At 52.2% G+C, this 17,251-nt stretch overlaps 1 protein-coding gene across 2 annotated transcripts in view; it reads left to right on the top strand.

Annotated features, from left to right (window-relative positions):
- Nucleotides 1-8,245: 8,245 nt before the first annotated feature.
- FOXO4 (forkhead box O4) overlaps nucleotides 8,246-17,251 on the top strand; it is a 31,040-nt gene continuing 22,034 nt past the window's right edge. Inside the window, exon 1 of one of the 2 annotated variants that reach the window (XR_007358631.2) lies at nucleotides 8,246-8,759. Coding sequence is in view for 1 of the 2 variants with exons in the window: in XM_048865523.2 (XP_048721480.2) it covers nucleotides 8,310-8,759 (450 nt within the window). In the remaining variant the exon portion in view is untranslated. The remainder of the gene's footprint in view (nucleotides 8,760-17,251) is intronic. The other variant, XM_048865523.2, reaches the window with a different exon arrangement.

The following is a 17,251-nucleotide window of genomic DNA, read 5'->3' on the forward strand; positions in this document are numbered from 1 at the left end:
CCATTCCAGGCAAGAGGGAAGACCAGGGAGGGGGCTGAAATGCAGCTAGCCCTGTAACCGTGACAGTTATGATGTGCTCAACAAAGAATAGAACATACAATTGAAGGCCCCAATCCTGCAGGTGACTTCACCAGGGCTCTGAGCAGGCTCAGTGCTCCATCCATGCAGAGTCAGCTGCAGGGTGGGTGTGACGTTCTGAGTGTAATATAATATCTCATTGAAAGGTGACGCAGGGCCAGAAAGAGTTAATTAACTCACAGACTGACATGACCCATGGCTGAACTTTAAAGACTTGTTAGGAAGATATGTAAATGAATAGAGCTTTGAAATGCAAGCCTGCATTGTTAGAGATAGAAGGATAGCTGTTTGCTCAGGTCTTGTGATATAAGAAAACAAGTCTTGTCTATTACTATGGCTTTGATTCAAAGATCAAAAAGGGAGTATTAATGTTTAGGAAAAGTGGAAAAGAGTCCTGTGACACCTTATAGACTAACAGACTATAAGGTGCCACAGGACTCTTTGCCGCTTTTACAGATCCAGACTAACACGCCTACCCCTCTAATGTTTAGGAAGACACTTGAGTGAAATAGCATTATTGTCTATATGTCTCTTTGAAAGTTGTAGTAACCTGTATCTGAACTGTTTAATGGATAAATTACCCTGTGCTAATTGCCATGATGTTTGGGAGAAGGAGGGTTGAGCATATTGTTTTCTCAGGCCAAAAGGCTGCTGGAAATGTATAAAAACCCTAGGACACGATCCTTCTTCATCTCAGATCTGCTTTGGGTTTCAAGGGAAAACCCTAAGCCATAAGAACTGAGATCACCAGTCACTGACTGGAGTCACCCTGAGACATTGGACTATAACCTATGGACTATTTCTAAAAAGAACTTTTGGCAACTACAGACTCATCTCTGCTCTGTATCTGAACCTCAAGAATTGTATTCAAGTCTGTCTGTATATTGATCTTTTAACCAACTCTCTCTCTCTCATTTCTTTTTTAATAAATGTTAGTTAATAAGAATTGGCACTAAGCGTGTATTTTGAGTAAGATCTAAGTTATCATTTGACCGGGGTTTTGGGCTTGGTCCTTTGGGGTCAGGAGAACCTTCTCTTTTATATGATGAAATAAAATTTTCAGACTCTATCATCATATGTTTGACATGTGTCTGGCTGGAGGCCTGAGGCTGGGTACTTTAAGGGAACGGTGTTGTTTGGATGTCTGAGTAACCGGTGAGGTACTACAGAAGCTGTTTTGTGCTGGCTGGGTAAATCTAAGTGTTGGAATTTCCACCAGCTTTTGCAGTTTGTCTGCCCTGTTCTGTCTGCAGTTCACCCTAATTGAGTGACCCCAGCTGGCTCCCGCGGGCACCATTGTCACAGTGGGTCCTAAAGATACAAGGAGTACTGTGCAGGACAATGCGGTCTACAACACATACAGACTGGTCAGTCTGGGGTCTATGCTAACCAATTCCTTTTCTAATAGTCTACCAAATCCCCAGGGAGGTCTCTGCCTGTGCTGGGGAGCTAGTTTTTCAAATGTCTACTGCTGCTGATGCTGTTACTATTATTCATTGTTTCCATAGTGACATGTGTACATAAGGGTAAAAGGCTCTTTTTCATAAGGTGATCTATGCCGTACAAATAAATGTCCTCCTAAATAGCTTACAATCTAAAAGCAGAAAGCAGGTCAATATAGAACAGACAGATTGAAGCAATGGTTATGACGGCCAGAATGCTTCCCAGAATAGGTGGGTTTCAGCAGTTTTTGAAGAAGTATTAGGAGAATGGCATATAGGAAATTAAAGCTTGTTCTAGGCACTTTTGTGATAATTGGGCTGGCAAATTTAACCTAATTGTAAGCTCAATTGTAAAAAGTACGTAAGAGTTCGTGTTACTGTAACTTGTAATAACAATTGTTGATGGAAAGTAGGTCATGGCATTTTCAGTAATGAATGTTATAAACAGGTGCAAGAAACCAGACAGAGAGACTAAATTAGTCCAAACGAAAAAGGCCACTTGATATAATTAAAGGACTATGTTGAAATTGTAAAAAGAGATGTGAACCAGAAATTAATTAGAATTGGTGTGGCAGATATTAGGCCTAATTGTTGGACAAAATAATAAAGGTGTGGGCTATTCCACCCCAGTCCCTTTGTGGGTCCTTAAGGCAAGAGACTTTGCGGGGAGAATATGGAAAGACAAAGGGAGGCTACTGGAGTGAGATTCACCATCATGGCTGCCACTCCCACTGTTTCCTGGGACAGTGATCCTGAGAGACATCCTAACCAGACCAAGCTAAAGAGAGAGGGACCAGATAAAGTTACCTCCAGCTGAATTCCAATACCACTGGGGATGGAATGGGATCAGACTTTAACAGCAGCAGCAGCAACAGGATCAGCACATCTCAATTAACTTCTTCTCCTTTCCCGCAAAGGACAGCTATCACGATCTTTGGTGCCATCTACAAGAGTGCCAGAGACTTCGAAAAAGTCTCTCCAATTGAAGGGAAAGGGAACAAGAGATGCAGGGGTGCTGGAACAATTTGTACAGTGGGGGTGCTGAGAGCCATTGAACCAAGTTATAAACCCTGTAGATAATGTAATCTACTTCAAGCCAGGGGGTGCAGCAGCACCCCTAGTTCCAGCACCTATGAAGAGATGTTAAAATTAAAGCCTTATTTAATACTTTACATTTCAAACTCTTTATTGCTTTTCCTTGTCTGTATCTTTAATAGGTTAAAAGGATTTGTAATTATGTGTTGCCATGGTACTAAGCAGGCTGAGATCTCTGTTTACTACACCCTGACCCTTGTTTAGCACCACTTAAAGTTGGGCAGTGATTGGGTTATGTTAACACTTTGGCCCCTTTATTCCAACTCAGTTAATATAACAGCATGTGTCAGAGTGCCATAGGAATGAGACTGAAGTGCTTGTGGTAATGGTGGTATTCAAAGTCTTTCACCAATGCAAGAACTCGTGGCATTGGTTCAGATCTGGCCAGCTTGCTAATTACTGCCTGATGGGTGTTTCAACAGCTATGCACTTCACTGGTCCCTTCAGTCCTGCATCCCTTCAGTTTGGTGCCCATGTGTAATAGTGATCCTGGGTTCACCTAACTGGAACATGTCACGCAGAAGCGAGATGTAGGGGAATTTAGGAAGTGCAGGAGCCCTACATCTACCCTTTGGCACAACTTAAAAAGAAAAACTAGAACCAGTGAAATGTTGGAGGCTTCTTAGGTCCCAGTGATATCTAAGTGGCAAAGCTCTGGCAGAGAATTATGTAAGTCATTAAGATGAACAGTATTAGACCTGATTTGGAATGAAGTGGTACAGGGAAAGAGAGGCATGTGTGTTTATGCTCACTTGCATAAACATGCGTGCGTGTAGGATGGAACAACTGTATGTATATATTGGAACAACATGGGATAATCTGTGGAACAGTTTTGAAAAGCTGAGACAATTAGTAGAGTTACTAGCCCGTGTCAGGTCCTGGTGACTGAATCACAAAGTGTGTAGTGGGGGTGGGGTAGAGAGGGCTATTGGCACATAGAGGTAACCCATCTGTTCCTAGCAATATTCTTTTGTGGGTTAGAAGTTGTCCAGGATGAAGCATTGGATTGCTGATTCTTGGGACAGTGTATTGGATGGTCTTGTCTGGATGTTCTTTCCCGTGTCCGTTTTAGGTTTATAGCTCTCCTTGCACCGTTCTGTCATGAGTGGCCCTGCTTCTTGCGCACACACTTTTCATGGACCAAGACAGAAGTTATAAACCTAGTTCAGAGGCTAGCCAAGGGACTGCAATGCTAGATGCTGTGCAGCGGAGGGCAACATATGTGAGAATACTAAATAGTATGGCTCCTTTTTGACCTGAGCCACTACTCACATTTCTGGGCCTTGGAAATGTTCCAGTTGGAAGCAGAAATTGAAGGAATTTGATATTTTCTTTGACGCAAGCTTGTTTACTTACAAGAAATGCACAGAGTCCTGCTTCTCCAAATGCAAGAGGAACCAAGAACAAAAGGAACAGTTTCTTAGCTTACAACTCCAGGCCTTTTTGCCAGTAGTTCCAAAAGCTTTCTAGGTTTCAGAGTAACAGCCATGTTAGTTTGTATTCGCAAAAAGAAAAGGAGGACTTGTGGCACCTTAGAGACTAACCAATTTATCTGAGCATGAGCTTTCGTGAGCTACAGCTCACTTCATCGGATGTATACTGTGGAAACTGCAAAAGACATTATATACACAGAGACCATGAAACAATACCTCCTCCCACCCCACTCTCCTGCTGGTAATAGCTTATCTAAAGTGATCACTAATAACATCAGCCACACTATCAGAGGCTCGTTCATCTGCACATCCACCAATGTGATATATGCCATCATGTGCCAGCAATGCCCCTCTGCCATGTACATTGGTCAAACTGGACAGTCTCTACGTAAAAGAATAAATGGACACAAATCAGATGTCAAGAATTATAACATTCATAAACCAGTCGGAGAACACTTCAATCTCTCTGGTCACGCAATCACAGACATGAAGGTCGCTATCTTAAAACAAAAAAACTTCAAATCCAGACTCCAGCAAGAAACTGCTGAATTGGAATTCATTTGCAAATTGGATACTATTAATTTAGGCTTAAATAGAGACTGGGAGTGGCTAAGTCATTATGCAAGATAGCCTGTTTCCTCTTGTTTTTTTCTACCCCCCCCCCCCCCCCCCCCAGATGTTCTGGTTTAACTTGGATTTAAACTTGGAGAGTGGTCAGTTTAGATGAGCTATTACCAGCAGGAGAGTGAGTTTGTGTGTGTATGGGGGTGGGGGGGATGTGAGAAAACCTGGATCTATGCACGAAATAGCCCGACTTGATTATGTAAAGAGTTGTCACTTTGGATGGGCTGGCACCAGCAGGAGAGTGAATTTGTGTGGGGGGGTGGAGGGTGAGAAAACCTGGATTTGTGCTGGAAATGGCCCACCTGATGATCACTTTAGATAAGCTATTACCAGCAGGACAGTGGGGTGGGAGGAGGTATTGTTTCATATTCTCTGTGTGTATATAAAGTCTGCTGCAGTTTCCACGTTATACATCTGATGAAGTGAGCTGTAGCTCACGAAAGCTCATGCTCAAATAAATTGGTTAGTCTCTAAGGTGCCACAAGTACTCCTTTTCTTTCTGCGAATACAGACTAACACGGCTGTTACTCTGAAACCTTCCTTTTCTTTCTCCTTACAAGGTGTATGATAATCAAGTTGGGCCATTTCCAGCACAAATCCAGGTTTTCTCACCCTCCGCCCCCTCCCCCCCCAAACTCACTCTCCTGCTGGTAATAGCCCATCCAAAGTGACCACTCTCTTTACAATGTGTATGATAATCAAGGTGGGCCATTTCCAGCACAAATCCAGGTTTTCTCCCCCCCCAAAACACACACACACTTTCTAGCTTCTCCCACAGTCACGCTGGGCTCACACGCTACTGCTTGGCTTTCTTGTTTTTTGCCTCTGCCTCTCTTTCTGTTCTGCGTGTTCTCACTTTCTGTGTGCTTTGTCTCTCCCCCACTCCCCACACAAATCAGCAAAACCCCTGAGCCCCCTCACTTCGAACTGTGGAGCGTGACCCCTGCACGTTGGCTGGCACAGCTGGGCCAAGGGGATGCTGCTAAGATTGTTGGCACAGCCAGGTGGGGCACACCCAAGATGGCGATGTGGGGGAGCAGTGGGGTAGGGGTCATATGGGCCTGGCATGGTGGGTGGGGTTGCTGGCTGGTATGGCAGGCAGGTGAGGACCATGAGAGTGTGGCACAGCTGGTGAGGGAAGGAGCACATGGGCCTGGCGGGGGCATAGCGGGGAGGGGTTGCTGGCCGGCATAGCGGGGAGGGGGCACAGTGGGGGGGGAGGGGGCACGGCGGGGGGTCGCTGGCGCGGGGGGAGCGGAGGGGGCATGGCGGGGGGGTCGCTGGCCCGGGGGGAGCGGAGGGGAGGGGGCACGGCGGGGGGGTCGCTGGCGCGGGGAGCGGAGGGGAGGGGGCACGGCGGGGGGGGTCGCTGGCCCGGGGGGAGCGGAGCGGAGGGGGCACGGCGGGGGGGTCGCTGGCCCGGGGGGAGGGGGCACGGCGGGGGGGGGTCGCTGGCCCGGGGGGAGCGGAGGGGAGGGGGCACGGCGGGGGGGTCGCTGGCCCGATGAGGGGAGGGGGCACGGCGGGGGGGTCGCTGGCCCGGGGAGCGGAGGGGAGGGGGCACGGCGGGGGGGGTCGCTGGCGCGGGGGGAGCGGAGGGGAGGGGGCACGGCGGGGGGGTCGCTGGCCCGATGAGGGGAGGGGGCACGGCGGGGGGGTCGCTGGCCCGATGAGGGGAGGGGGCACGGCGGGGGGGTCGCTGGCGCGGGGGGAGCGGAGAGGAGGGGGCACGGCGGGGGGGTCGCTGGCCCGATGAGGGGAGGGGGCACGGCGGGGGGGTCGCTGGCCCGATGAGGGGAGGGGGCACGGCGGGGGGGTTGCTGGCGCGGGGGGAGCGGAGGGGAGGGGGCACGGCGGGGGGGTCGCTGGCCCGGGGGGAGCGGAGGGGAGGGGGCACGGCGGGGGGGTCGCTGGCCCGGGGGGAGTGGAGGGGAGGGGGCACGGCGGGGGGGTCGCTGGCGCGGGGGGAGCGGAGGGGAGGGGGGTCCCTGGCGCGGGGGGAGCGGAGGGGAGGGGGCACGGCGGGGGGGTCGCTGGCCCGGGGGGAGCGGAGGGGGCACGGCGGGGGGGTCGCTGGCCCGGGGGGAGCGGAGGGGAGGGGGCACGGCGGGGGGGTCGCTGGCCCGATGAGGGGAGGGGGCACGGCGGGGGGGTCGCTGGCCCGGGGGGAGCGGAGGGGAGGGGGCACAGCGGGGGGGTCGCTGGCCCGGGGGGAGCGGAGGGGAGGGGGCACGGCGGGGGGGTCGCTGGCCCGATGAGGGGAGGGGGCACGGCGGGGGGGTCGCTGGCCCGGGGGGAGCGGAGGGGGCACGGCGGGGGGGTCGCTGGCCCGATGAGGGGAGGGGGCACGGCGGGGGGGTCGCTGGCCCGATGAGGGGAGGGGGCACGGCGGGGGGGTTGCTGGCGCGGGGGGAGCGGAGGGGAGGGGGCACGGCGGGGGGGTCGCTGGCCCGGGGGGAGCGGAGGGGAGGGGGCACGGCGGGGGGGTCGCTGGCCCGGGGGGAGTGGAGGGGAGGGGGCACGGCGGGGGGGTCGCTGGCGCGGGGGGAGCGGAGGGGAGGGGGGTCCCTGGCGCGGGGGGAGCGGAGGGGAGGGGGCACGGCGGGGGGGTCGCTGGCCCGGGGGGAGCGGAGGGGGCACGGCGGGGGGGTCGCTGGCCCGGGGGGAGCGGAGGGGAGGGGGCACGGCGGGGGGGTCGCTGGCCCGATGAGGGGAGGGGGCACGGCGGGGGGGTCGCTGGCCCGGGGGGAGCGGAGGGGAGGGGGCACGGCGGGGGGGTCGCTGGCCCGATGAGGGGAGGGGGCACGGCGGGGGGGTCGCTGGCCCGGGGGGAGCGGAGGGGGCACGGCGGGGGGGTCGCTGGCCCGATGAGGGGAGGGGGCACGGCGGGGGGGTCGCTGGCCCGATGAGGGGAGGGGGCACGGCGGGGGGGTCGCTGGCCCGATGAGGGGAGGGGGCACGGCGGGGGGGGCACGGCGGGGGGGTCGCTGGCCCGGGGGGAGCGGAGGGGAGGGGGCACGGCGGGGGGGTCGCTGGCGCGGGGGGAGCGGAGAGGAGGGGGCACGGCGGGGGGGTCGCTGGCCCGATGAGGGGAGGGGGCACGGCGGGGGGGTCGCTGGCCCGGGGAGCGGAGGGGAGGGGGCACGGCGGGGGGGTCGCTGGCGCGGGGGGAGCGGAGAGGAGGGGGCACGGCGGGGGGGTCGCTGGCCCGGGGGGAGCCCGGGCTCGCTCGGGAGGGCCCGCTCTGCTGTGTGAGGGGAGCCCATCACGAGGCTGTCGCGGGGCATTTCGGGAGCTGTAGTTCCCCAAGCGTCCGGTCTGCCACGCTGCCGTTCTGGCCCCTGCCACGCCTCGGCGCATGCGCGAGGTGTCGGGACACGGAGTCCCCGGGCCGCGCTTGCCCGGCGGGCGCTGCGTTGCGAGACGGCTGCGGGACTCCACCTTCCAGCATGCCTCGCGCGCGCAGGCGCAGCGGCCTCCGCAGGCTGTGGTAAACAGAGCCGTGAGGCCGCGGCGGCGGCTCGGGGTCGCGGCAAGGGGCCGAAGCGCGGGCGGGGGGCGCGGGCGGGGAATGGCGGAGGCCGCGGGCGAGCCGCCCGGCGCGCGGGCCCCGGCGCGGCGCTGAGCCCGCGGGCCCATGGCGGCCTCTGAGCCGGGCCCCGAGGCGGGCGGCGGCCCGGGGGGCAGCGTGGAGATCGACCCGGACTTCGCGCCGCAGAGCCGGCCCCGCTCCTGCACCTGGCCCCTGCCCCGGCCCGAGCTCTCGGCGGCGCAGCAGGAGGCGGCGGGCGGCCCGGCGGCGGCGGCGGCGGCGGCGGAGGAGGGGCCCGGCGGGGCGGCGGCGGCGGCGGGGCCCGGGCGGGCCGAGGGGCCGCGGGGGCCCGGCGGGGCGGCGGCGGCGGCGGCGCGGAAGGGCGGCTCCCGGCGGAACGCCTGGGGGAACCAGTCCTACGCCGAGCTGATCAGCCAGGCCATCGAGAGCGCCCCGGAGAAGCGGCTGACGCTGGCGCAGATCTACGAGTGGATGGTTCGCTTCGTGCCCTACTTCAAGGACAAGGGCGACAGCAACAGCTCGGCCGGCTGGAAGGTAGCGGGGCCGGGGCCGGGGCCGGGGCAGCGGGGCCGGGGCAGCGGGGGACGCGCCTCCGTCAGCGGGGCGAGCGCCCCGGCCTGAAAGGGGGAGCGCGGCGCGTCCCACTGACCCAGCGACCGGCTGGGGGGCGGTGCGCGCTCCTGTCGCTCGCCCCCCGAGCCCGCCGTCTCCCCTGGCTGCGGTCTCTGCTTTCCCCGCACCGGGGCTGGTGCCTCACCTGTGGGAGGCAAAGCAAAGTGAGACCCTGGTTGACAGTCGAGCTCCTCTTGCCCAGTGGCATTTTCTGCCCTAAGGGTGTAAAGTTCGTCTCTTAAGGAGTGCGTCCCAGCCTGTGCAACGGACTCCCCCAGGAGAGTTAAGGAGCCTCACAGCCCCCACACCTTCCACTTGGCGATTGTTCTCTGACCGAAACACGTCGCTCTGCATGTGTGTGTATATATACAATCGCTGAAAAAAATCCGAAATAGTGCATGCACTTCTCCCTCTGCAGAGAGGGTGAGAGAGCAAACATGTTGCAGATTTAGTTGCTTACTGAACTGCTGGAAAGTGCTTGGATACTATGGGGAGAGCCTCTATAGAATGGAATATCTGTTACTGAATTCTTTCAGTTCACCTATATTAAAAAAAAATCCCCCAGATAAACCTACTGGATGGAGCACTGGACTGGGACTCAGGAGACTTAGCTTCTGTTCCTCACTTAGCCACTCCTCTGTGGAGCCCTGAGTGGATACCAAATTTATATCTGTGTATGGGATATCGGCGGATGTCCAAGGAGCTGCACGGTTCTATCATAGAATGGAATATCAGGGTTGGAAGGGACCTCAGGAGGTCATCTACTCCAACCCCCTGCTCAAAGCAGGACCAACTAAATCATCCCAGCCAGGGCTTTGTCAAGCCTGACCTTAAAAACTTATAAGGAAGGAGATTCCACCACCTCCCTAGGTAACGCATTCCAGTGTTTCACCACCCTCCTAATGAAAAAGTTTTTCCTAATATCCAACCTAAATCTCCCCCACTATCAGGAATAACATCAGCAAAAGCAGCCGCATGTCCGGCCCCCGCTCGCAGAAGCCAGTGCCCTGCGTGGGCAGCTCCTCTGGCATGGCTGTACTGCCCCCAGTCAGGGAGGCTGCTTTTGCTGCTGCTGTTCCTGGTAGGGCCCTGCAGCTCCTCGGATACCCATTTTATACCCGCAGATATAAATTTGGTATCCATGCAGGGCTTTACTAGTCTGCTGGGTGACCTTGGATAAGTCACTTACCTCCCCATGTCTGTTTCCCCAGCTGTAAAATCGGAATAGTGATACTAACCTTTATAAAGTGCCTTGCTCTGCAAACAACAAGTGCTATGTAAGAGCTTGGTATTATTCTTATTATTTATAAGTGTGCAAATCAGGCACCTAGCTGTGCCTCCTTGTGTTCCTTTTGCCATCAGCCTTTTCATCCTCCTCTTTGTTTTATATTGACCTGTCGCTTCTTGTCAGTATTTAGATTGTAAACTCCTTAGGGGAGGGATTGTCTAATGTTTATATAGAGCTTAGCATAATGGACCCCCATTCTATTAAGGGCCACTGAGTGCTGCTGTAATACAAATAACCCAGTGCATCTGATGAAATGAGCTGTAGCTCACGAAAGCTTATGCTGAAATAAATTGGTTAACCTCTAAGGTGCCACAAGTCCTCCTTTTCTTTTTGCGGATACAAACTAGCACAACTGCTACTCTGGAAACTAGTGGATGGAGGTGGTTGTGATGGGCTTTGTGGAGGTGGAGCAGTTTGTATGTGTCTCCACTGAGCAGATGAAGCAGATGAGGATTGCCCTTTGTGCCAATCTCTGGTCCAGCTGGTTTCTGCATTTCCAGGAAAGGCTGCTCCGTGCTCTCTTTGTTTTCTGAAAAGTTTGCCAGGAAAGGAGCTGGCCTGTTAAGCGACTCTTGTGCTAAGCTACTGTATTAGATGAAGCATCATTTGAACTGTTTTTAAATACAAGGCTACAGTTCTTTGTCTCCCAGCTTCTCTGAAATTCAGTATAAATAACTCCTTCATAACTCGTATTCCTGGCTTTCAAAAATCTCCCTTTAGAAAGGGTGCTCTGTCCCATGGGCAGAGGGGGTGGGTATGTCTGCCCTACAGCAACTGAGGGAGCTCTGTGAGCTAGTGAAAAGTTAAAATAGACTGTGGAATACATTGTTTAAAAATACTAAACTGTTTCTCTGGAAATAGAAAAGGTAGATACTAAAGTAACATGAAGAGCATTGACCTTAGTTTCCATCCTCTGCTGTTATCAGCCTGGTCTTCCATGCTAGCGTGTTTAGACTAATGAATTGAATGAGGAACTGACATCTGAGGGATGCTCTGGGCAAGCTACCTCAACACTCTTGCTGTTCTGGTGCTGGGCCCCCTGACTGCACTGGGGTGTGAATTTGCTGCATGTATCACCTAGTCCATGACAACTAACTTTAAAATGGGATGTCTTTTTGCTTGTATTGTGTTTATGGTTTCTTTGGAATTGACATTTATTTGTAGTTGTGTTCATTATTTTAATTGTATTGCTTTAGCCTCCAGAGGCCTAGTTAGGATTAGGGCCCTCTTATGCCAGGTGCTGTACAAATATATAGTGACTGTGATTGCCAAAAAACCTTATGATCTGAAGACCAAACACAGACCTACAGAGGGGAATGACATATAACATGCAAGCAAGGTGAATGTGGGGGTGATGATCTTGTTTCTGCCCTAGGACAGCTGACATAGAGGGTGTGTGCAATATTTCTACATTACTGTTCAGGTCAAAAAAAACTTGCCCTGATATACACACCAGGAATAAGGGGAGCGGTGAGAATTTTGCCATCACACGAGCTAGTGCTGTCCTTAATAACTGTACATACATACAAGGGGGGTAGGCATTTTAGAAATACTGAGAGAGAAAGAAATAGGGGTCTTATTGTTGCGGAAGAGAAGTCAGTTCCCTACTCCTTGCTCTTTCCAGAGCGTACAGTGGATTTAAACACTGACAGATGTCTTTAGGAGCCTGAACATGGCACTAGTCAGCACATAAAGTTTGTCACTTTTCCAGCTGCATGGTGGCTGGCTGACGATCTCTGGAGAGGGCAAGTAATCTGACTAAATTTCAGCTACTCTATTAGTTTTTTTCAATACTGGCTGAATCTGGTTAGTCAACAGTTGTCACGGGACAGTTTGCTAGGATGTGTTGCTTTGCAACAGCTGTAAATACCAATTTTCCAGCAGGTCTGGTTGTCTCACCTGAAGGGAATTCTTCCAGGCCCCATGTTAGAGGTGGGCTATCCTCTGTGCTACAATGATTCATGTGTAATTATTTTGGCAAAAAGTTGGTGAGACTGATGTTGGATCAGTGTTCTCTGTGCTGTCCATTGGGGAATGTCCGTATCTAGTCACTAGGCCAGTGGTTCTCAACCGGCAGCCCAATTAGCACACACCTGTGGGTGTGCCCAGGGTCCCAGCTGCCCCGGGGTCAGGCTCTTGGCCGGCCCTGCAGAGTTGGGGGTTTGGGAGTCCAGGGCTCCCTGCCAGCCCTAGGGCCCCATGAGCTTTGAGGTCTGGGGCAGCCGCCTGGCCCCACAAGCTTTGGGATCTGTGGCAGCTGCGCAGCAGGGCTTGGGGTGAGCCGAGAGTTAGGGTCCAGGGTAGCTGCCCAGCCCTGCAGGCTCCGAGATCCAGAGTGCTACACGGAGGGGGACCAGGGTGGGCAGTTGGCTTGCCCTGCGTGGCAGGGGTCCTGGGGTCCAGGGCAGCTGGCCAGCCCCACAAGGTCCGGGGGCCTGGGCAGCTGTGCGGTGAAGGGTCGGGGTCTGGGCTGCTGCTGCCCTGCCACCTGGCTCCTGTGGCCCAGGTTACACATTGTGGGCCGCATATGTGACCCACAATGTGTAATATGTTGAGAACCACTGCTCTAGGCCATGAAGCAAGATTTCAGAAGGAACAGAGTACTCCTTGAGTTCTCCACAAGTCAGTTTTGACGTTCTTTTCTTGACCTTTGACTAATTGCAAAAGAGGCATGACTATGTTGTGAAGTCTTTGGCCCACTGCATCCAAATCTCAGTGTCAAATAGGCAAAGCTGGTTGACTGAATTAAACAGGAAGAGAGGTGTTTTAGGACACAAATTAATTTGTTCTAGGTTTGTACAACGCCTAGCATAATGGGGTCCTGGTTGGTAATTTTATATTATAATTAATAGTAATAGAAGTCCTGTGTGAGGAATGTGCTGCACCAGAATACAGATCTCAGAGCATTTATAGCCACGCTAAAGCTGTATTTAGAGTGGGTTCTAAAAATGTTTCCACTTCAAATAAAAGGTACTGGGGAGGTTGGAGGGTCTAGTATGAAATACCATTTTCAGACCTTTGTTTTCATGATACCATGTTTGTACCTTAAAGGAAAACTAGTGTGTGAAATGCGCAATCAGAATGTTTTTGTGGTAAGGCAGACATGCAGATCCTTGTGTGATAAGTGAAGGGAATGGATTGTTCTGATGTGGAAATATGCAGAGGTCTTGCTGCTGCTCTGGAATTGCTACTGTTCTCTAATGCAGCCTTTTAGGTAGTGCTACTCAGTTTGCAGCACTGCAGTCTGTGAATCAGTTTATTCAGGATGGCTTTGTTTTATGGCCTTCAGCAGGGGCAGAACAGGAATTTCCACGGGGGAGACTGTGCTTAACCATGATGAAACTTTATAATCTCTCATTGTTACTTCATAATCCCTTCATAGCTGTTCCACTCCAATGTACAATTGAGTGAAATTATAAGTCTTGCAGACTGAGTATAACTAATGTGAATTTCAGTGAATTTGAGACTTTTGTGGGAGGAGGCAGTGTTCGCTACGCTTTAAAAGGAGAAAGTTAATTTGCTGGCTGTGCAGTTTCCTTTTTCTCTGCAATCATCCAATTTTGAAGTTAAGAACTAACTGGGATTAAAAAAGTGGAAATATTCCAGCAGGGTTTCTCTCTCCCTGGACTTCTTTATAATCCCCTCCTTTGCACTTTGTAAGCTGCTCTCTGGATCAGGGGATAGATCTTTCCTGCTTTCAGATGGCTTCTTGGGGTTAATGCAGTTGGGTAAAGCTATGCTTTGTTCGATAGAAAAGGATAAGCAAGCACCCTTAAGGGAATCCATGCCATGTGTCTGAAACTGCTGTAGGGCTGTTTCATTCCCATATGTATGGGACCAGTCAGGAAGGTGCTGGGACAAGCAAAGTGCTAATTCTGAGTTGAAGACACTTAGTTTTTTCCCTCTAAAATTATTTTTTAAATGCCTCTTGGTTGAGAGAGAGTGCATTCTGAAACTGTTCCTTCCTCACCAGAGGCAATTTTCCCCATCACAGAAATCAAGCCTATCCCTTTTATATGGCACATATGGAGTCTCTTTATCATCCTTCCTGATAGTCTATAATCCTCTCCCCACACACACAAAAAAGTCAAATGACTCTTGAGTATCGCAGTTGTCATAGGATGGTTGAATTCAAATGGTAGCTACATTCAGCATTTCTTTAACACTCTCGTCCCAAATAGCCTTTGAATCAGACACTTTAGATGTTAACAGTATCTTAAATATTACACCCAAGAGCATTACAAAATAAAAATCACCAAGCACTCTGTGTTTGAAACGAGATCTATCTGGAAGGTAGAGTAGATGGCTTGTCTACTCCTTAGCGACTCTTGGTTCTGCTGTTTGTGAATAATTTGGACATATCTCACTGTAAAATGTGTATTCAATACACCTCAGAAGTGTATATTGTGTGAGTACCACCTGGGTGAGAAATCACTGATTATTGGGCCAACTAGGTGACCAAGGATGGAGACTTGCTGGTAATCCTGCATGCAGCACCAGTGACCCTGTTCATGCCTGTCTAGATTTTTATATTGGCACCCATCTTGTAGTATCTGATCATCTGTGAAGGTTGGAGGACAAATTCAGAATAGAGAATGTCTAATATAAAGGAAGTCCTGTGTACGTACTGCCTTGTGCCAATAGGGCAGGGTGGCTTGTGTCCCTGTGGCCATCTGAATTTCCATATAAATATGCAAAAGAAAGAAGCAAGCTTGTTTCATACTCTAGAGCAGTGTTTCTCAACTTTTTGGATACCAGGGACTGGATTGCTGCCTTCCTAAACTACATCAGGGAGGTCTCAGGAACTGGCACCAGTCCACAGACCAGTCATCGAGGAAACCCTGCTCTAGAGCACTCCTGGTGGGGTGGGGGTAGTCAATTAATCTAGGACATCATTATGCCTAACAGGTGGCTTCTTGTTCAGCAAACGTAATGTAAATTTAAAATGAAGCTTTGCTTTAGCAGAGCAGCTAATCTCCTTCTTTTGCCTGATGAGGTTTATCTAGTTTTATCTACTCACTGTATGTCCCAGGTCAGCATCACTTGTTCTACAGACGAGATGTTTTTGTAAATACATCTCTACCCCGATATAACGCGGTCCTCAGGAACCAAAAAATCTTACCGTCTTATAGGTGAGATCGCGTTGTATTGGGGTAGGGAGAGGAACCGCTCCCCACCCCAGCTCATCTCTGCTCTGCCTCCGCCTCCACACCTGAGTGCATTGCCGCTGCTCCGCTTCTCCCTCCCTCCCTTCCAGACTTGCTGCGCCCATCAGCTGTTTGGTGCGGGAAGCCTGGAAGGAAGGAAAGCGGGGTGGGGGAAGCGGAGCGGCGGTGGTGTGCTCAGGGGAGGAGGCGGTTCCTCTGCGTGTCCCCCTTCCCCCGGGTAACTTGTTGTGGCCCTCCCCATGTCCCCCCGCCCCAGCTCACCTCCGCCTCCTCCCCTGAGCGTGCTGCTGCTGCTCCGCTTCTCCCCCCCTCCCTCCAAGGCTTGCCGCGAATCAGCTGTTTGGCATGGCAAGCCTGGGAGGGAGGGGGGAGAAGCAGAGCGGCTGTGCGTGCTCGTGGGAGGGGGTGGAGGTGAGCTGGGGCGGCGGGGCTGCAGCAACTAGGGGGTGGGGAGTGCAGAGGAACCACTTGCGGTAACACAAATTCGGATATAACGCAGTAAAGCAGCCCCACTCCCCGGAGCGTTGCTTTACCGCGTTATATCCGAATTCGCGTTATATTGGACTGCATTATATTGGGGTAGAGGTGTATGTGGAGTTATGCAAATGAATTGACTGGTGCTTGGATAATAGTTCTGTCTTGAAAGATTACAGCCCTTCGCCTGCTCTGATCAGTTTTGATGCTCCTTCTGTTTTCCTCTCCTGTTGACATGAGGACGTATGCTGAAGGGTTCCAGTGAAGGCTCCTAGGAAAGGATGCTTTTAGTGAGTTACGTGTACAGAACTAATTGTAGGTTCTCTTGCACTGCTGACGTGGTGAAGTTGCTCTCCAGCTGTCTAAAATTGTGGCTTTTCCCATCAGTAAGATCCTGGACTGTCAGGAACAGCAGTAAAGGGCTTGGGTTAGGGGAAGATGCAAAGAAACCAAACCTTAGTTTACAGTGCAGTAGCACTGAACAGTCTCCAAATCTGGGCATGTCAGAGTTGTGGCATTGCACTTGGCTGGTGTCTCAAAGTCTTGTTAAAACGGTGGTATGAACTTGTCTAGCTTTAAACCAATCCAAATCCTAGTGCTCAGAGGTGACCCTCTTCAGATGGAAGTACTGAGAAAGGAAAAAGAAGCACATGGGAGATTGCTGCAGACTTTTCCATATGTTCTCTCGTACTGTAAAATAAATGATTTGATAGAGCCTTATTCATCAGCTTCCAGATGAGCTCCGTCATCCCCTCATCTTTTTTATTTTTACAATCAGACCTTGGAGTAGCTGAGTTAACTAGTGTCCCCTTCTGGAGATACACAACTTATGCCAAGGGCTAGTAACAGCCCAAGTTAATAGGGCATGTTCTGGTTCATGCCACTTAGAGAAGACTAGTTTTTCTCTTTCCAGGAGCATCTGTTGGTGGGTGGGTGGGGGCATGTATTTTGAGTTCTGACCTTTGGTAATTGATAGTTTCATGGCCCCATTGGGGGAAAAAAATGGGGAAATTCTCCAGTCTCCACCCACTGAGGCATAGCTGACATTAAACCTAGATGTCATCAAGCAAAAGAAAATGGAAAACTTAAATTCTATATCTTAGTGCTGAGCGAAGCCTTAATTCTGTCTGACTTGTAGCATGCGTGTGTTTCAGGGTGGTTCGGACCAGTGTATAATTTTATCCTGGGGTCAGGGAATCGCTGACTCTGGAAAAGGAAAAAATGCTACTCACTCTTGTCTTGGGTATACTGCGAAAGTGAGATTACCAGGGAGTTGACTTGCCCAGCAGCAGTGAGGCGTGGTGTGTAGCTACCCAAATACTGCCCCATTAAACTTTGCTGCTATACGTGGAGTATTGCGTGTTTTAAGTGAAGGGTTTGAAACTTGATGTCCTGTTTTCCCTTATGCACTGGAAGTGTAATTGAAGTAAGAGTCACAGAAGTGCTTGCTGGTGGTGGGAACTGGCAAACATCCTCTTTCTCTG

The sequence above is a fragment of the Caretta caretta genome, chromosome 9, assembly GCF_965140235.1.
Source record: "Caretta caretta isolate rCarCar2 chromosome 9, rCarCar1.hap1, whole genome shotgun sequence".
Lineage (NCBI taxonomy): Eukaryota > Metazoa > Chordata > Testudines > Cheloniidae > Caretta > Caretta caretta.